This window comes from Falco biarmicus, chromosome 1 (assembly GCF_023638135.1).
Source record: "Falco biarmicus isolate bFalBia1 chromosome 1, bFalBia1.pri, whole genome shotgun sequence".
NCBI lineage: Eukaryota > Metazoa > Chordata > Aves > Falconiformes > Falconidae > Falco > Falco biarmicus.
Window position 1 is genome coordinate 80,380,066 of NC_079288.1, and position 21,393 is coordinate 80,401,458.

The 21,393-nt window shown below is 37.7% G+C and overlaps 1 protein-coding gene across 9 annotated transcripts in view; it reads right to left on the reverse strand.

Moving 5' to 3' along the window:
- Positions 1-21,393, reverse strand: part of NSD2 (nuclear receptor binding SET domain protein 2) — a 102,469-nt gene that overhangs the window by 38,653 nt on the left and 42,423 nt on the right. For all 9 annotated transcript variants that reach the window (XM_056339930.1, XM_056339961.1, XM_056339941.1 and 6 more), the window contains 3 exons: positions 7,367-7,532; positions 1,751-1,917; positions 941-1,432 (listed from right to left, as the gene is read on the reverse strand). In XM_056339930.1, coding sequence (XP_056195905.1) covers positions 941-1,432; positions 1,751-1,917; positions 7,367-7,532 — 825 coding nt within the window. The remainder of the gene's footprint in view (positions 1-940; positions 1,433-1,750; positions 1,918-7,366; positions 7,533-21,393) is intronic.

The window sequence follows — 21,393 nt, forward strand, 5'->3', positions numbered from 1 at the left end:
GATCCTATGTTGAACCACAATTAATTCAGTTTCATATAACGGAATTTGTTTTTCAGTTTTTCTTTATAAGATTCATACCTATTAATGTTTTCTAATGCAATTATCCTATAACAAAGTCAGCCATTCAGTAGCTGAAGAGTGTGGCAATGTCACCACTAACTTTCTGGTCCTTCTGTGGGTATTATGGAATAGCACTGCTACAAGAAAATGAGAACTCATGCTTCTTTCGGTGCATGGAATTGTACTGCAAATGGATCAGAGGGTTGTAAGGAAGAAAAATGACGGTCATGACTTTGAAATAATGAGCTAGAACAGCAGTACTGTTTTTATACTTCCAAGAGGCTTCCTAAGAAATGTTGTTATTAGGCATTTATTTATTCTATCTTGTCTTGGAGCATAATCCTCTCAAGAGGACCTAATTTCTGTCCCAGCAGACTGCACACTGATAGTGATTTTCACAAGCTTTGGTAACAAGCTTCTTTTGAAGCTCAGCAAAAAAATCTAGGTAGGCAAACAGTTTTTGAGGAGTTCAAAGACAAGGGAACACACTGAAGGAATTGAGCCACATCTTCAGAAAGAATGTACAAACTAACTACAAGTAGACTGCCATAAACAGCATGAGCATATGCATGCATATCTACTATATTTTTTTAATGTATGTAAAATAAATGGCTAACACAAAGGACTATTAGATTACGTAGGAAGATACCAACATGACTTATGTTTAAAGTACAAGGGCATTATCATCATCTTGTTTATACTGCTCATCTACATTCCTTTCTTTCTCTGTGTCTAGACTAAGATTTGATGCAGGCATACCTTGTCAAGCCCAGAGTATTACGGATTCTACAGTAACAACTGGGTTTTGCCAACTAAGGAAGCTTCTTGAAGTACAGAAATGAGAAGAGGCAATCAACAATGATAAATAAAAGAGACTAACCTCATCTCTGTGCTTCTGACAAAAGACCAAAAACTGAGATACTGCATCGCCCTTTCGGCTTCGTGGAGTAGATCCTGGAGTTTTCTTTCTATTGAGAGGGGAGCCTATCCCTCTTTTGGATTCTGCCTGTTCAGATGACTTTTGAGGAGTAGTATTCTTAGTCCCTGGCTGATTGCTTTCTTGCGTATCATCAGTGGCAGACAATTTTGATGTCCTTCTCCTCCTCTTGTTAGGAATGCCAGACTCCTTCATTGATTTCAGATTTTGAGTGGTTTCTTCATTTGAGTAAGATGACTCATCTATCTCCTCCAACGGTTCCACAGCAATGCCAACTTCCTTTGCCACTCGAGGATTAAGATGAGGTCTGTCCCTAACATAGATGAAGGTGTACTTGGCCTTCCGTTCTTCCACTGTCATGCCTACTGCTTCACTTGCTTGTTTAACACCCATCTCCCACTGTGGCCGCAGCTTCCCTGAAACAGGCTTTAACATCTGCAAGATAAGATGACAGTGTGAGAAACCTGCCCACTTTTGATTTCAAAATGCCAACACTAACACAGAACAATTCCAGGAGATTAAGTGTATTTGATAGTACTGACACCATGCATGAATCAACAACAAAGCAAAAGAGTACTGATTTTTAATAACCAACAGTGGTAAACCATCCCATCCTCTGCATCTGTAAGTGAAATACAGGACTACAGGCCTCTGTAAAACAAGCTGTCTTTAAAGCTTTCTAGAATATCTATTACATACCTGTAACAGTAAAATAAAAAGCTGCAAATTTTGTCTGATTTGGTAGCCTCTTACCTTTATTTTCTCTGCTTTAGTGAGGGCTTGTTTTGCACTTTCCTGGCATAACTGTTCAAACTGGTCTTTTTCTTTGAAGGGCACAAGGCTCTTCTCAAATATCCAGGCTCGCTCTGGGGCATCTCCAAAAAACTGAACATGATATTGACGAAAACTCTTTTTCTGTCCTGAAAAAGAAAAAAAAAATGTATTTAAAATACAGCTTAGGTTGTTCTGTACACTTTCAGACTTGAAGTCTTTTGTAAGCTGCTATAGTTACCATGATAAAAGCACAGTAAAACTGGTCAACCTTTCAAGAACCACTTAACTGGCTTGAAAGTCTCTGAGCTATGATGTTTGATACAAAAGCCCAATAGTTTAATTCCAAACAAGAACATGCTTTGCTAAATTAACTTAAGGTTACAATTGCCTTTCAGTGCTTTCCATGTATATTAACTTACATGTAGGTCTGGATGTTTCTGAAAATTCTGCATTTGGAAAAGTTTCCGAGGCTCGGATAGCTTGTGCATCCAGCCTCACTTCTGATTTACCTAAATTTTATCTTTTAATATTCTTGATCAGAAACACATACTTAGCTAGTTTTAACACTTGCCGTCACAACTTCATCTTAACTAAGCTTTTAAGGAATCAAAGCCAGAAATGAAAAGGATTTGCATGGTGGAAGGGAGAGAAGGAAGGTATGAGAACAATTCTGAAACCTAGCCAAGAAACATTCATTCTTCAAAGATTGTAAAGAGGAACACTGTCTCACTGTAGTAAGACATAAGCATACAATCTTCCCCTTCTAAAGATCTCAGCTATTGTACAATGAAGGGGGAAGACAACACCTTCAAAATTCAAAGTTCACAGTTAACAAAGAACTTCTAAAAGGTAAGAGAATCAGACTTAAGATGTCCTCTAGCATCTGCTTAATTAAATCTCACAGATTTGGCATCCAAGTGTTCAAGTTAGGGTCTCATTTAAAAATAGAAAAGGTTTTAACTGCAACGATCCACACTTCTGTGTTTGTAAATTCAATCCTGCTAGACAAGGATCAGTTACACCCCCTGCAGTATCTATAGTTCTTCAAGGTGTCACCACATTAGTATGTCTAACACATAGTCTGAGAGGAAGAGGAAATGAGGTAACGATGTCTACCCAGTAAGAACAAATTACAGTCACAGTTCTGTTACAGATGTCTTCATTCTAGGTCTAGATTTTGCTAGGTTATTCTCAATTTCTTCTGCCTTAATCAGCAAATACATCTAGTTGATTGCTTCATGCACTATTATTAATGAGGTTTCCAGACTTAGAAAGAACTTTCATTTCATAATTACTCAGCCAATAGTTATTTTTAAAGAGGCTCGATCTTGTCTCAAGATATGTAATCTGGACTGGTAATATGAAATCAACCTAATAAATGGTATGTGCATAAGTTTTATTAAGCATTACATATATATATATACTAGCCATTACATACATAAACATATATATATATATATATATATATATATATAAAACATACATGACAGCTACAAGAACAATGATGACTCATTTGAGATCAGATATGAGAATCTAGAGGAATGGCACAGGGAAAGGTCTTGGGACTATATGCATCATACATCTAATCCAGTAGTCTAATACCTGTTCCAGTAATGCAGTCAGGAGCAATTCTTTTGCACAGTAATTACTTTGCCCTCATCAAGAAAATGTTGCTTGACTAGGGACTACTGAGTTCCAATGTCAGTCTCTCTATGATGAAATTAAGGATAATATTTGTATTTTACCAGGATGGCCTAGCTGCAGAGAGAGATGGCACTGACTACGTTTACAACCACCTGTAAAGATCTGCCCTTGAGCAGCCAACAGCCCAGCTCCAGGCAGACACAGACACTCTATTCCTTTTACAATGTAACACTGGAAAGCTGTAACTGCCTAATTAAGGAGTCTCAACAATAGTGCCTACCACCAGAATCATTGAACCTAATCATGTACCTTCAGGTATCTTCAGTGGGCTGAAGACAGGATCAATGCTCCTGGATAAAATAATGGAATTCATTAAGGGCTGTTATATACAAAGACATAATTTCTGGCTCAGAATTCTGGAACCACTAGTTATTGAAGGTTTGGGAGAGTATGCTGGGGACCCACCACTATTGTCTTTTTCTGTATCCTAGCATCTGTGGTTGACCACAGTCAGAGACAGGATATTGAATGCGATGGAGCTTTAGTCTGACTCGGTATGGGTCTTTTTACATGAAAATGTACATCCCCCCAAGTCAAAAGTTACAAACTTTTAAGCCTAACCAGCTGGAATGACAAAATCAAGTATTAGCATCCAGAAACACTGATTGTTTATAAATGCTGTTTTTATCTATATATCCCATATATCCTATCCTAGAAATGAGAAATACAGAGAGCTAGCTGAATACTTCTACAATTTCCAGATAAAAGAACTTTTCTGTTTGGAACAGGAGGCTTTTGATAGTGCCTCAACTCTGAATGGTAGGTGGAAGATAATACAAGACTGGAGCTACATACTGATGGGAATAAGCACATCAGTGTGCATTCATCAGTCATGATGGTTGCCCAAACCTAGTGAAACCTCCTGAAGGCAGGCCCCAAGCCAACTCCAGAGCACATATCAGAAGTGGCCATCATCTGTATTACTTCAAATAGATGGAAGTTAGCAACTCACAAGTACATGGGCCTTTCTTTCTGTTAGTACTCCACAGGTTACATTCAAATGCATGGCATTGTTTTTTTGCTAGTTCTATTTCTATAGTTTCTTATAAAAAGCTACCAGACATTCTTGATAATGAAGCATAAACCTTGCTCCTTTCAAGGAGCAGAGTAATTCAGTTAGGAACAAAATAACAGCTTTATTTCTCTCAAAATCCAGCTCTTCTATCTCATAATGGACCTAATAATCCAAAGGCTAAAATCAGAGGGGCTGCCTGATCAAAACTCTGAAAGACTGCTACAAGAAATACTTGTCTGAGGAGTCTATAACAACCATTCTAGCAATTGCATGAATGCTTGAAAGGGTTACCAAGAAGAAATTTAGTTTACTACCAACACCAAGTCTAGCTATAATCCTAGAGATCTTCATTCAATTTGTTCTTAAAAAACTCCTATGAATGAGATCACACCATTTCTTCAGGCAACCCATTTGAATGCTGCATTACGTTTATCCCTTCCAAGTTATTTTTAATATGTAGTCTAAATATTCATCGCTACTAAACTCTCTTCTCCCCGGAACAGGAAGGGTTTATGCCTCTTCTTTGCATGTCACTTATTTAAGGCCAGTTACTGGGTTCTCCTTCAGCATCTCCTTTCAGAATAAACAGCCCCAGTTTCTCCAGTCTGCCTGTGCAGGTAGACTCCCAGATTTCTGTTCATGCTGTTCTCAGAAGCTTCTGTTTGGTCCATGTTTCTTGACATGAGATGGCCCAAACAGGAGGAAATGAACAAAGCATTGCCACTGGAAAAGCAAAGGATCTACTTTATGGTTTTTTATAAGCAGCACTATTAATTCATGTCAGTGTGACTGTGGTCTTTCTGCAGAGAAATCTACAATGCATTATCATGACTCTCTGTTTCCTTCCTGCAAAAATGCAGCTTTCCACTCATCTTCCAGCTTGATCACCCACTACTATAAAAATCCAACACTTACTGCTACTAACTGCATGGTTTTTCAGACCATACCTCTAAAGTGTCAAGATTATTCTGATTTCTAACCCTGTATGCTTACAGTCCCTCCACACTGGAAATTTGTAATTCCAATGCAAATTTCAGCTGTATATTCTAGTCCATTTTCCAAGTTCTCAATGCAACCCTTGAAAACTACATAAAAACAAAAACTCCTTTCCCAGACTTAGAAATACATAGTTCAAAGCTACTGCAGTCTCTAGCAACAAGGAAATGCCCTATTCTGTTTGTAACAACAGAAGCCAATACTTTCACTTGATCTAACAAAATACATGAAAGTATTTAGAAGCATAAATATCAAAACAAAGGTAACGTGCTCCTACTTTGGTTTGATATTGCTAATAACTTCTTGCTTTTCTCATTAATATGCAAGTTTTCTTGAGTCAGTTTTCATATTTTCTAAATTTTCAGTACAGTTTGGCATAAACACAATAAAAAACAGTTTAAAGTGTTCAGCTGGAGCTAAAACTAGTGAGGGATACAATGGGCAGCAAGATCTTCTGTAAATACAACCATAGCAAAACGAAGGCTAAGGAATGTTCACTGGGGCAGGCAACTGAGCGACAGGCTGGGGTACTCTATGACTTCTCTGTCTCAGGGCTTTGTTTTTTAAAACTGTGGCATCTGTCCCCAAGTCTCCAAGTCCCTTAGTCTACTGATTAAGGCTGTAAGGCAGAGGCACTACCCACAACACATTATGGAAAAGTCAGGGAGCACTTAATCAAATCAGACATATATGAGATTATGGGACCACATGGGATGCCTCAGAAGGAGCTGAAGGTGTTGGCCAGTGTGATTGCAAGAGTGACCTCTATGATTTTTGAAAGGCCACAACCATCAGGGGAGACACCCTATGACTGGAAAAAGGCAAACATTGCAAACATTGCACCTCTGTTCAGGAAAAACAGGAACAATCTGGGGGAACTACAAGCTAGGCTGACTAGCTTACTCTCAATGCCTACAAAGATAACAGGGCAAATTCTCCTCAAAGACATGTCCAAGCACATGAAAGACAAGATGTCTGGGAATAGCCAGCACAGACTCACCAAGGGCAAATTGTACCTAATCAACCTGATTCACACAGTGCTAATATAAAAGGCAATGGACACAGGTTGAAACAAGGGAAATTTCAACTAGATAAAGGGAAAAGTCTTCTTGCCATAAAGGCTGCCAGCTGCTGGAACAAGTTGCCCAGAAAGGCTATAAAGTCTCCATCCTTGGAAGGCATTTAATATTTGACTGGACAAGGCTCTGAGCAACCTGCTCTAACTTGGAGACCGTATGACTTGCAGAGGTCCTTTCCAGCCTGTACTATTTTATCATTCTACAACCAGCACAGATAAGCCTCAACAGTTTCACTTATCAGAACAGAAAACAAAGCAGCAAATAGGATTAAGAAATCGTACAGATTCCTACTTAACAATGTCACTAACACTTGGTAATCCTTGCATTCCAAATCAACTAATGTTGTCTGTAGGTAACCGTATTGATTCTGTGAATCACGGAAAATTTAGCTGCCTGAATTACAGATTGCTTTTATTAAAGCATAATCATCAGGAGTATTTAATTCCCATTAGCTTTCAAAACAATTTTTAGTCCATATCACTTTCTCCAAGCCTCTCCATAAAAACATTGGAAAGTACCATCAGGTAATTTTTTTAATAAGACTCCACACAGTTTCATAGATCACAATTTTGATACATTTTGGAGAATGTTTCGAGTTAAAAAGATGAAGAGTGGAAAAAAGGCTCTGTCTGCTATATGCTCAAGAATAGCATTCACCTGATTTTAACATTCCTCTTGTCAAAATGGAGCTGATTCAGTTACTGATACAACTGAATAGACACAATGAAGAACAGAATTTTCCCAAAATAATGGTTATGTATACCTGAAGAAATCTGGAAGTTTGTAGCAACACTCACATACCTTTTAGTTTAGTGTAGGAATGAAGAACAGGATCAGCAGAAACCATACATGGCCACCATGGGAAACCAGACACTTTTGACCACACTAGATCTCCTATATTATACTTCAACAGATGGACTTTGTCTTCTTTGATGATACTTTGAGTTGGATCCCTCTTAGCAGGAGCCTTAAAAGATTAAAAAAATAAACAAACCAAAAAACAAACAAAACAAAAAACTATCACCATATTTCTCCAGATGTGCACTAGGATTACTAAACAGCACACAAAAATAAACAACAAACTACAGTTCATACTCTGTTTAAACATTCTCATTATATGTAAAAACACAGAGTGGTAATGGAAGGAGGGAAGTAAGAAACAGTTCAGCAGAACAAAGAGCTATCATGTTTACTAACAAGCAATAATTATATTACACATGTAATAAAAAGTTTACATTGCAATTTTTGTTCTCTCAGAAAAAAAAAAAATCCAAGTTCCATTTATGTTCTTGGTTTTAGTTAGAAATATTGGCTAGTAAGCTGTGGTTTGCCTTTATCTTTTCAAGTAACTGCTGAGACCATCAGGAATGCTTAGTTTAATTTCAAACACATTAACTGAGCACTGGATGTAGCTGTGGAAGAGCCAACCTCCCTCTGTATTGAGTATTATTAAGTTTAGCAGCATATACACAAAAGTGTTCTTGGATTTAAGAAAAAATAAAATTAAAAAAATCCCTAACTACAAGACTGAAATACTGTCTTTATGTCTGAATAGAAATTACATAAATACCCAGTTAAAAACCCCTGAACTCTGTCTTTCTACATACTGAGAATTTGTGACATAAGCCCTTCCCCACACCCTTTTGCAAGATTTTCTTTTTCTGTTCCACTTTTAGCAGTAAAAGTTTGTGAGTGCTCAGCTGGTGCTCTAGAGCTATTTTAGGTATTGGAAAACAATTACAGAACTATTTCCATTCCAAGTGAAAGCTTTAAGTACAAGGGAGTTTTGTGTTCCTCTACAATAGATACACATTTTAACTGCATTATAGCAAAGTTCAGCAACACAGACATTTATTCACCAACTAAAACCATTTCATCAAGTTAAGTACATTTTGTATTTTTGGCTTCATCTGTTCTTTTGATAGAAATAACAAATGCCTTTATCTAGGTAAGCACTAACTCTGGATGTAAGAAAGCAGAGAAAGTGTCACATTACAGATAGCTTACAAAAAAAAAAAACCAAACACACATTTTTAATTTGATTTTTCATTTTTATAGTCCTAAATAGTTTAACATACAGAAGGCGGATGAAAGCTTCAGGCTTTCAGTAGTTTTAATGTTAGAGCTGGAGCAAAATTCTGGTTTAACTAATTAAAGTGGCAAGAAGAGAGAACACCTTTAAGAAACCAGAAATCTAGAATGCAGAAACAAGTATTTGAAGCACTATGTTGACCCAGAGTAGATAAGGTTACTTAGTACAGGTTTTTAAATCCACAGAATACTACCATAACTAATTACACATTATTTTCCAAACACAAACAACAAAAAACTTTGATGTGCTGCAACAACACAGAGATTTTTTTGCAACTCAAACACAGAAGTACATCCAGTCAAAAAACCTAAAGCTTAATGTATTCAGAAACTTCTTTCCTCAAAGCTCTGAAAGCTGTGCCTGGTAAACACACATGATGCTATGTCATCTGATCGTTAGGGACAGTTACTCATCAAGTGATTCAGCTTTTCTGATTAATTCAGACTTGGTTCATGTGCCTCTAGCTAGAGCCACGTTCCCATGTCTCAAGGTTTTTGGCTCTCTAAGGATTCTGTAAGACTCTCAGAAAACCCTTCTCACTGAGCTTGCCTCAAGTCCAGCACTCTCAATAGACCTAAAAGATTCCAAGCAGATGTGAAAAATCAAATGCTGCTTCTAGCAGTTAAACGTAACAGGAAAAGTTATGCTTAAAAGCTAAAAATTAAGAAATACATGCTGAGAACAGGTCTGGAAAAACATTAATCCTAACACACACAAAATGAATTCAGCAGTTAAACTAAAGAGGTGGGATGAAAATATTTTTCAGTGAGTTAACTTTTCAGAAATGTAAAAGTTACTCAGGATTCTGAATCTCATTTTTAATTTATGAGTCCCTGTATTTTTCAGAAAGTGCAACTAAGCTGCAAGGATTTACGACTACTGTCTGAGAGGGAACTGGCTGGAATAATGAAAAGGCTCTAGCAGTGCTTCTTATTGCAGCATAATCTAAAAAGGGTGGCAGTACAAGGGTGAACATCGCATTTCAATGTATCTAACAAGCACTTCGCAAATTTTAAAAATGCCCAGAATTCTTGTACTATACTGGATGACAGTAAAAAAAAATTACAGGCTCTGATAAAACCTGCAAGTTTTATCTATATAATGCCTGCTGTGTTTATGCTTTTTGTTTTACTGATAAAATGTGCAGTCTAAAAGAACAGCACAGAATTAACCTATTGTCATATGAGCTCTTAAAAAAATTCTTTTAAAACCCATAGATAATATCACCATGAACTCGTTCACTTTCATCTTACTTCTCCACATCACTCTGATGTAGTTCCACTTTCTCATTCTAGAAATTACTCTATTTAATACGTATCTCAACACTGAACAGTGAGCTGAAATTCCTGTCATGTACTTCTGAGACAAGCAGCTGTATGACACCAACATCTCTTCAACACTCCTCTCAAAAACATTTCTGCCAGCAGAGCATTAAATGCTTAACTATTTAAGTTCTTTTAAAACACCAGAAAATGCTAGATAATGGAAGGCAGTCACATGCATAATTTCACTTCAGTATCCAGGTTGGGTTTTTTAATTTATTGATGGGATGGGTGGAAGAGGGCATTTCTAAACAAATTTGCCATCCAGTCCCCTGATGGTGTCTATGTTCTCATATGACAACAGTGGGAGCTTCTTTACGAGGTACTTGTACTCTGCACTTTTTAAGAACAGCAGATCATCATTCAAATTGCAAAGTGGTATAGAAAAAAGTAATTTGGCTTGAATGTTTTTTTTTCCCTCCAGAAGAAAACAGGAATTGTTGTTTAGGTAAATTTTGATTCCTAATAATATATAGTCAGACAAAACAGGGCATCTGACTATGCATCTGTGCAAGACGAGAAGGCAGGACTCGAAGTGCTCTTTTGGTGGTCTGTGTGACTGCACTAGAAGACAGGGAATACCTCTTCCTGCCATAGCCCATCAATTCCTTCTGTGATGATAGTTAAGCAAGCAAATTAAGATAGGAGACTCCTGATTTAGAGCATAACTGTAAAGCAAGGGAACGTCACACAAAATCAAACTACTTTAAAATACCTTCCCCTAGATTCTTGGTTCTCTACATCTTTCTGGCACTTCATTTCTTGAAAATTGTTCTCCTTTAACTAGATATCCTATCCATACTTGTAAATAAAGCAAAACCTGTTGGGCTTTCCGTGCTGCAGAAGAGCACAGAACAGTCTTTGCTTGCCGTCATTGCTAAGTAAGCCCGGACTGCTCTGCGTACACCCTATCCTGTTACCTTTTACTGCAGTTTTGACAGAAGTAAACATACATTCAGTTCCAGAATTTCCCCTCCTTCTCCTTCCTCAATTATAGGCAAGCCCTGTAGCCTCCAAGGTAACTGCCACCTCAATTACCTTAGACCGAAACTTTAAACCAGTTATGCTAAACAGAAAGAAAAAGCTTGTGATTGTACTTCTTTTCTACTTTGGGAAAGAATTTCAGCATTTTTTTTCCCCTTTCAAACAGTAGACTGCAGAGAAGTTACATAGACAGGCAATCAAAGCCTCGGTGAGCAGGTGATGAGCCCCCCACAGACCAGCCCTAACACTGAATACACAGACCATTTGACAGGCTCTGCACTACTCAGTATGGCAGACATCGTAATTCCAGGCTTTCTCGATTAGTATCCTAATGAAAGACTGGCTCTGAAAGGCAGCTAAATGGATGTTAAGTTTATTTTGTCCATGAGGGCACAGAGTGTGGAAAGGAGTTAACTCCCTTATTACAAATGAGTTTTTCCGTGAGAAATTATGCCTTGGAGAGTACCAGTATCCTTGAAAATTCATTGGGGCCAGCAGCTGCAACAGGCTGAGAAGGAAAAAAAAAAAAAAAAAAAAAAGAAAAAGAAAAAAAAAAAGTAATGCCTTTCTTCTTCCCTTAACATTTCACAGATTTGTTTGTCATTTCACTCAACACTTTCATAAGCCATGAGTGACAGGCAGATTGAGAAGATTTTATGACAATGCTGTCAGCATCCTATCAGCCCAGAGAAATGGCCTGGCTATAGAAAACATTGGTATTTAATTAACTTTGCCTACAACTGATCAAAAAAATCCAATCAGTTTCCATTTAGTTCTGGTCTGACTAATGAATATGACGGTGCAAGAACACACAGTGAGTGATGGGTAATTTTAAATCTTAAAACTACCTTAAAATTACCAAAGAAAAACACCTTTAAGGGCAGCACCTTTGCTGTACTAAGAGCTTTAGGTTTGTTTGTAGACTCTGTTATGAAAACACCATGATGAGTGTTTAGTAAACAAGGGACAAAGGTAATTTTAAAAAACCCAAATACCTAAAAGGCTTACTAGTTGGTGTCAAGAGAGAGATAACTTTATTTCTCTTAAAGTGATTAGTGGTAGAGATACTAATATTATCATTATCTATTTTATGTATATACGCAAGGAATTATAATCCCTCAAAATTATTAAAAATTACCTTAAGCATCAAAAAGCTACTATTTCACTATACAAACTTGAAAGCTATAGAAATGATTAAAAATATCTTCATCGAACTGTAAATTGTCAAAAAGGGATTAAACAAAGAACGATGTTGAGAACTGGTAATGAATACACCACCAGAACTTAATATTGGACAAAACAAACAAACAAAAAAACCCAAACACCACAACACAAAACCAAACACAACAACAATTAGGACAAGTAAAACCTGTAAATGCTCTCCCTAACAGGGAAGTACATATTGAACAACTTGCAGATATCTGATATCCTCCTTTCTGTTTTCATTTTCAATTCAGTTCCATCCTATATCAAAGAACTTCTACTGGACTGCACTACAATAGGCAGTCATGCTACAAACACAGACTGCTGGTGGTCTGCTTGTACTCCAAAATAAAAAACAATCTACTAGCATTGCAAAGAAACTAAAAATAATCAAGGTCCCTAAACAGAATATGCAATTAAACCATACTTTGAATCAAAGTCAGAACACACAGACAGTCAAGCATGTTCTTAACTATGGAAAGGTAACATTGCCTGCTGACCAAACCCACATATTTTTCTGGTCCTGCTATCTACTTGTGCTGTGCTTCATCCACCAACACTCCTATTTTCTCCCATGGGCTTGTGTAATAAAAATAAAAGTAAAAATGTTTTCTCTTCTCTTGCCTCTCTATCAGGAAAGATAGTGAACTAAGGAAATGGTTGTAGAACAAACTTCATTCCTTTCAGAGGTTCAGGAGAGGTGGTAAATTTGTCTGGACACAAAAGGAACAACAGAACAGAAAAGTTTAGTTTTGTAATGCTGTTCTGTCACTTCAGAACTCACCAATGATTAAGGACACTATAAACAAGCCAACAAACAAAATATGTAATAGGGCAATGATTCCAAATGTTTCTTCCTTGAAAAACCACCATCACAATTATGTTCTTAGGAAAGCTCTTGCTTCCTGAAAAATTCAGGAATTTCATTTGACAAAAGACAATCACCATCCAGTCTTCAGGCAAAGGAACGAAGGAATGCAGTTACTTTCCCAATGAATGATGTCCTGTCATTCAGGACAGAGAAACAGCTTTTTCTCACTATGTGACAGAGGACAAAAAACTCGTGAAGTCAAATCACTTCAAAACCAAAAATTACAACTACAGCTGATTAAAATCCCTGCAAAACCCTCAATATACACTATTGCTTTGAATGAACAGGGTGGCAACTTAACACTGTTAAGAAAAGGCCAGTGTTCATTCTAAATGATATAAAAATACAGTATCATCACAAACATAAATGCTGTAGTGTTTGGTTTTGGGGTGGTTTTTTTTTTAAGAATATAACTCACATATTACAGTTCATCTGTTTATCCCAGAAGGACACATCCTTAGAGGCCCCATGTTCATCCAAATAGCTCCCACCTTCTGGGATGTGGGGAGTATATTTAGGTAGTAAAGCACAAGTCACTGAAAGTATTAAGAATAAAAATAAGTTTTTGCACTTTGTCTTGTTATGTTTGTTTATTATTTCATGTAAGAATGTTGTGTCATTACAGTTCCAGCAAACCACTGCCTACAGAGGGAATACTTCAGGCAGAAGACTGAAGAGTAAACCAGACCCTCACAAGAGGATTAAGAGAAAACGCTGAATTATTACTACAAAATGGAGAAGAACAAGGAAATACTATGAAAAAAGCAGTGAGCTGGCAAAGTTTTAGGTTCCATCTTCAGTAAAACAAAAAGGGACATTTCAATAGAGCATCCAAGGACTGCTGCCCTCAAAAGGCCATTGCATCAGCCTCTGCACAATCACATCTGCAACACTCTTAAAACATGCATTATATTGTGCAGAGAGGTAAAGACTGAGGGGGAAGAAGACATGAAAAGTCCAGATCAAAACCAAAAAAATTTAACAAACTATATCAGGGGCTGGTGTGTTAGTTTTTCAGATTTCTAACTGTTTTATACCAAGCCAGACGTTTAACTAAAACCTTCCAAATTCAATTTTGTGAGCAATTACATTAAATTTATTTCTTCAAGTTACGTTTTCCTTTCTTCTACTACTAAGCACTTACTTCTTTTCCCTTGTATTACTAAAAGAGAGTCAAGTCTGGCAGTATTAAGAATTATATTTGCAGAAGACACTACATTTGAGTCATCCTGCCACAACTAGGATTTGTTTTTCTTGAATGTACTTAGATGCTAAAGCTTTAGAAAAAGAGGACAAAAGGGCTGAAGAAAATTACTGTTCTACTTGCAGATCCCCCAAAAACTTTTCTGTGCTGGCTGAGGCTCTTTGAAACCAAATACAAGTTTCATGACAACAGGTTTGTTTCCTCCATTTCTTTCCACAAATTTGTCTAAAGCAGTTCGTGGACAGCATGTTATTACCATGCAGGACCCTCCCCTCCAAGAGGGAAAGAAAGCAGAAGACCATAAAAATCTAAGTTAAACAGGAATTCATAATGTAGATTATGGATTTTAAAACAAGATGAAAGCTCAAATTTGTATTTCAAATCAACCACTGAACTCCTGGTTACATTTTGCTTTTTTTTCTGGCTTTGGTTCCCTCATAAGCAAGTCTCCAGGAGATGAGAAATTTTTTTAAGATGCTTTTACATTTTAAAAAAATCTGTCTCTCCACATCAGCAATCTCCCTTTAAACAGACACAATATGAGCAAGTATTTTAGAAATAACACGGTATTTTAGTAACTAGGCTAAAATGCTTTTTTCCAGAATTAAGAGTTGAAGAGAAACAGATTCAATCATTCAAAGACAGATCCAGTAAAATGCAAGTTATGGAACGCTTCCCAACCCTCAATCTTCCTTAAAAATGTAGAGAGCAGTTTCTTTCAGCTGCTTTACTGAATTTCTGCATTTACATTTAGATGACCTCTTAAATTTTAAGTTACATGCTTATTATTGAGAGGTTCCATGTTTCAGAAATTAGATAAGGTTGATCAGAATGAATGAAACCTTCTTTTATACTGGGTATTAGAAAAAGATTTCTGCCTACATCCAACTTCTCTAACCTTCATCCACCCTCAAAAATTTAAACTTTTGATGTGGTATCTGGGTATGTAAAACAGTGTAGATATGAGATGCTACAGAAGTCTGGAAAAGCATAACTGTAGAGCCATGAAGTTTGGCACAGGAAACAGTTATTTCTGAATAATTTCCATATGAATTTCACATAGGATAACAGAATGAAAGTTAATCATCTCGGAATACCTACAGATTTTCAGAATGCCATATCCATATGTATTTTGTTATCTGCATGTACAAAGGAATCTGTTATCGGGGCCTTACTCATAGCGGTTCCCCATACCCTTATAGAGTTCAGTAGGAAAGTTTTTCCAAAACACTTTAACAGATACCCTCCTCTTGACAGCACAAAACATCCAAGGTAGCACAGGCAGATGTGTTCTGAATCCTAATATTCTTGGTAAAAGACAGAAAAAAAAGCCTAGCTAATACTGCAAAGAGGCACCCAGATTTACAGAACATTTGTTTTCTGATGAAGGTAGCTACTTACCTTGATACTTTTTTGCAACAAGAACACTTCTGAAAGAAGTTGTCTAGGCTTAAACAGAACAAATACTGACTTGGCATAAAGGGGCTCTGTTAGTTAACTAATAATGTGACAGTCAAAGTACTACTTTGCCTTTGAGATCAGAGCTTTAAAATGAATCTGCATACCTAAAAGCAGGCACAAGAGGTCTCTGTCCAGGTTGTGTTGTTACATATACCTAGTAGGTCCTCCTCTTCTACAGATTAAAGGCAAGTAAACATGATCAGTGTTTATCAACCTAGGGGCAAGTGGGGGGTTAAAAACCAAAAAAAAAACCCTAAATAGACATTACCTTGATTTGGCAATGCTGAAGCATATTCCTGAAACATTTCTTTATTTTCAGCAATAAGGATGTATAGAAAACCTTGGAAACCCCAAGCAGAAATGCCCCAACCCCACATTAAATTAAAATAGGGCAGACATTGCAATAAAACATCACGAAGCACATTATCAAAGTGCTGTCAATTCCATGAGACCCAAGATCCCAAGTTTTTTTAGGTCATCACTAGCATCCTCAACCTACACTCAGGTTGACATTATCAAAACAAAACAACAACAAAGAAACAAACCCAAGCTTTTCTAGCCTTAGTTGCTCTTACGAAGTCACAAATTGACTTCCCTTCTTCATACAAGTGCAGTAGGGCTTGTTTGGTCTGTGCAAGATCCAGTTTTCCTTCTTGCACTGGGCCGTCAAAATAAAGCATTTTTATGAACTGTCTTGAGAAGGGAATTAATTCCTTATTATTAACAACCTACACTTTTAGCTATTGCCCATTTTATTATGCACAAGAGAACAAGTCCTGTAGGTACTTGGTATTCACAAACAGCAGAAATATAAATGTTAGCCCGGCTGGACCTTTTTATTTATAGTAAGAGGCTAACAAAATATGGTTATAGACAAAAAAAAAAATAAAATTAGTGTCTGTGAACAAAGTTCTCTTTTGGAGATCCTAAAGTTCACGTGCCCTACATGAAATCCATTCCAGAACAAGGAAACTTGTAAAGGAGGCTGGTATCACTGTTTCAAGACACATCAAAATATTTTGCTTTCGCTACTTTGCCTAAGGGTTACTACAAAGCATCTTTCTTGACAAAAGTAGGCTTTAAGGGCCAGAAATGACATCTGGTACAGATCACTAAAGTTTCCCAAAAATTTGCCTGTAAATCCATCCAAGTAACATAACCCTGAACTGTAGATCTAACTCTCAGCTAAACATGAAAGTTAGACATGCATTATTTTGGTTAAGCAGAACACGGAGCAGAGCAACAGAAAGGCTTCACCATATCTTGGACAGAAAAGCAGTGAAAACAAGCAAATTCCTTGCCACACCAACTGGTAATGGTCAGTACAATGTGAAGAGGAGGTGCTGAAAGAACAGTATCCATTTAAATTATTACACTACCAGCACAACAACTAAGAATAAGTCTGGTCAACTTAAAAAACAATTAAAGCAAGTCTCATTAACCTCTCAACTGTGTTATGGCTCATGACTGTGTTATCTCAACAATCTGCTGTTGAGATGTAAAGCGAAGTTAGTTCTTCCAGAGGGTAGCCTGGCTTACCACTATTTGATCTGTCATGTCCACCACAGCGCCCAAAAAGACAAAATAAAAAAAGTCCTGGAATGCCCAAACCAAAGATGACTATGAAACAATGCAACAGTTGCTGACATTCTTTGAATCTGAGTTAGACTACATCTGTTCAGCTCTTTTCCACAGAAAGCTGGCTCAGTGTTCAGAAGCACTCAGAAATCAAACAAATGCTAAGTATTATTTATAGTGAAAACTAATGAAATTGAGAACAATATAGAAAATTATTAACATGCCACTGTATGCATCCAAAAGACATCTGTATCTGGAATGTCCTGTTCTGGTCTGGTCCCTCATTCTCAAAAGAAGAGACAGCAGAACACAAAAGGCATCACAGTTCACAAAAAGGATGATATCAAGAAGTAACATTCTGGAGCAGCTCCTGTATGTTGAACAACATACTAGGACTCTTCAAGCTGAAAATGAAAATTGAGCAGTTTGTGAGAAATCTGTATAAATTTGTCCATAATCCCTACTTCTGGTATTATGAGAGAATCAAGTGAAACAGGTAGGTGGCAAATTGAAAAGGAAAAAGCTGCTCTACTGCTTTATTACTTAATATCACGGATGCAGGAAGTTCACACTGCCTCTAAAAGAAACTGAGGCCTTCTATGAATTTAGCCATCTACAGCTATTAGATAGAAAGTCACCAGCCCTAGAAACCTGAGTCACAAACTGCTAGAGGCTGAAAGTATTCCAAGAGAGCATCCCTCCATGATTTGCCAGGTCTATACTCTCCATTATGCATTCTCCGCTGAACCTCACCCCCAAGGTGAGGTGCTGAATTATACGGCTCCTTGATCCAGCTTGATAAACCTATCTTTATATAGCATTTTTGTCATCACTTCAATATATTATTTTATATTTGTTTTGGATTCCTCCACCAATGTGTTATGAAGAGAGGAAAAAAAAAGTATTTACATATTGAGGCGACAGTTTTACGCAGAAAGTATACTTAATTCAGCCACTTTTATGTACAAGAACAGAAAGTCTGGTGTGAAAGGCCTTGAACAAATACTTAAGCTTTCTGTAATTAATTTTGTATCCACTCCAAGAATACTCATGGCTTCTAGTCTCCCTCCAAACCAGTATACTCTTGACACTGTATGCTTTTTGGTGCTTCTTAACCTACAAGTAGTTCTTTAAGATAATTTTTCAATGAGGTGTTAAGAACAAAAAATTAAAGTTCCAAAGTAACAATTACTGCTGCACATTGTTAGCTGCTTAGCACAAACAAATTTTCACGGCATAGCTGAACATAATCCCTTACGAACAGCTAACGCAAAGCAGTAGCTCTGGAACCCTTCCAAAGAGGATAAGAAGCTATTTCTCTTGTTCCTAAAAGGATCACCCAGAAGAGATTTTTAGGGTTACTCCTACTCCTTTGGGATTCTGATGACATCAGCCAGCCAGCCTGTTATCAATTGCCTGAAGACAAGATCAGATACTTCAAGAACAGCCTATTAAAAAAGAAAAAGCAATTGAGTTCACTTTACCCTACAACTGCAGAACTTGACTCCCATGGTAGTTTAGCTGCTCGTTTTATGACAAGTTCAGGATTTGTACTTGACCAGGAATTTCTAAGAACTGATGGTGAAAAATACTCAAGCAAGTCCTCATTCTGAAAAAGACACATTTATTTGACTTTGTTTTTTCTTTTTACTTTTTTTTGAAAAATAAAACAAGTCACCTCAGGGATCTGGCTGTAACACCTATAACAGGATAATCGGAGATTTCATGAGCACAACTCTCCAGTCTTACAGAGGGAACTTGGTTTCTGCTCATCTCTACTGACTAGATGCAAGCTCCACAGCAACATCACCACCTTCAGCGGTCCCCATCTTCCTGTATTTAGCCAGCACAGAAGCATAAAAAGCAGCAGCTAATCTTCAGACTGCTTCTGGTTCTACCCTTGCTGGATTTCTAAAACTTTGCCATTCACTGGGAAAGGCACTATAACATTACGTAGATAGCGGATATAGTGGAGTTGGCTGGAACATTTTTTCTCTGAGAAAATGACATAGCAACATAAATACAAGACAACGACTAGTGGAATTTCTCCAGTTAACTTGCACCTGCACTCTAATGTAGCTGCTGCAAAGTCATTATAGACTGTACCAGGCAGAAAGAGTAACAAACTGCCCAGGTTTCTGGTGTAATACTAGAAGAGGGCTACAAGACAACTGGGTAGGAAGCTATGTGGAAGGTAGAGCTTTTGGATCATGTACATTTTACACAGCTGGAATACCTAAACTAGGAAGTGTAGCAGCGTGTGGACTTCCAGGTTTGTTCTGGACACAGTTTTGCTACTTTTCCAAGCTACTGCACTGTGCTAGAAGTCATGCCAGGAAGCCATGCCAAAAGGGCAAATTGCCACTTGTAGGCCCAAACCGGCTTATGCAGAACAAGCTCAAGTGTGCCAGTATCACATACTGAGCTGTTCTCAGGGTTAGGGAGCACAGACCTACTTTGGGACCACCGGCATGAGAGCTGCAGATATATGTACTCTATTCCCTGTATAGCAACTCTGGATTGCTCTAGGGCCTGGGCTTGGATTACTTCATATTAGTATATGAAATAAAATCTCTGCCATTCTCCTCCAAACAGGATTGTTTCACTTCTAACGAAAGCATTGAGCGAGAAAAATCTAGGTAAGTCCTCATTCCTAACTGGCTGCGTGTTGCAGGAACCGACAAGAACAATGACTCAAAGAGCAGCCAGCCACCACAAAACCTAGCACTGAGGCATACTGCCATTCTCATGAGCAGCACTAGAAAGTGGGCAACTATCAAAGCCCATGGGTTTGGCATCGGTTCAAACATCTAACATGTGACACCTACCGCCAGCAACACAGAACATTCGGAGGTGGTGTCAGACCACTATCAGTGTGGTGCCTTGGCACAGAAGTTGTGAAACCAGGACTTATCAGAAGAGGCCTGGATTTTAGAGTAAACTCCTCAGGTAGAGAGATCCTAGAGGTAGGGGGGGAAGAAGGATGAAAGGCAGGACAGAAGGGAGGAAAGAGCCACAGCTTGTCCCACTTCCTCTCCGCTACCTTGGGAAAACAAAAGCAGTACAAGCTCTTTCTCGGAGGCCTGGAAAAGGTGGTGGTTACCAACAAAAACCCAACTCATGTCAGAGCTGGGCAGATCATGTTTATTTCCAACTGAAAACTGACTTGCAGATGAAGTTTTTAACAACCTTCCTTTATGTTAACAAAAAAATGCCCAAACAACAAGAAAATCTGACAACAGAGCACTGGAACATTTGTTAAATGATATGCCTCTCACCTCAGCAAGATAGTAATCTGCTATGTCCATCAAACACAGATATAATTACCTTACACAAAAGGCAGTATTTGAACCATGGTGATTTTTGCCAAATCAAAAAAGAGCTTGGACAACAAGGAAATTGAGAGAGAAACCAGCCCAGAAATAAAACCAGACAAACAGGTTTTACATTAACTTGCAACCTACAATAAACAGGTACCTAAGTGCAAAATTAATCAGCTTTTACTCCTATTATATTTCTCTAACTTGCACTTTGCAGCCACAATCAGCTACATAAAACCACAGTGTGATGCGCTAACACTAAAGCTTTGGATGTTGGCAATGAAACAACAGCTAGAGCAGGGGCTTGAAACAAAACAACATTGATACTGAGATACTATAGTTATGAGTACAGAGAATACATGTGCGTCACTAGTCTACATGCGGACAAAGATTTGAAAAATCTCCTTCAGCATGTTCCCTAGTATTGTGTTTTTCTTATTTTAAATCTGCAGTTGCAAACCCTCCCTGCAAGAGAAAGGAAAGCCCCAGACTTTTTACAAGGAGTTTTATCATAAAACAATATGTGTGACCTTCAAATGCTTTTCCTTTTGCCCTTTGTGCTTTTTTAAAGTGCCCTAAGCAAGGGAAAAAAAAAAAAAAAAAAAAGGAAAAAAAAGCCAGAAGCATGACCCTCTGTTTCAAGTGCTCTGAAAAGAATAGGGTTATAATACTGCAAAGTCTGAGCTCAACCAGGTGGCTGTCCTGGTAGTTTGGCAGCTCATGTGTTCGGCACAGGAGCAAACAACCCCATCGATCTCCAGCCATCAAATCTCAAGCATTCTGGGAAACAGTG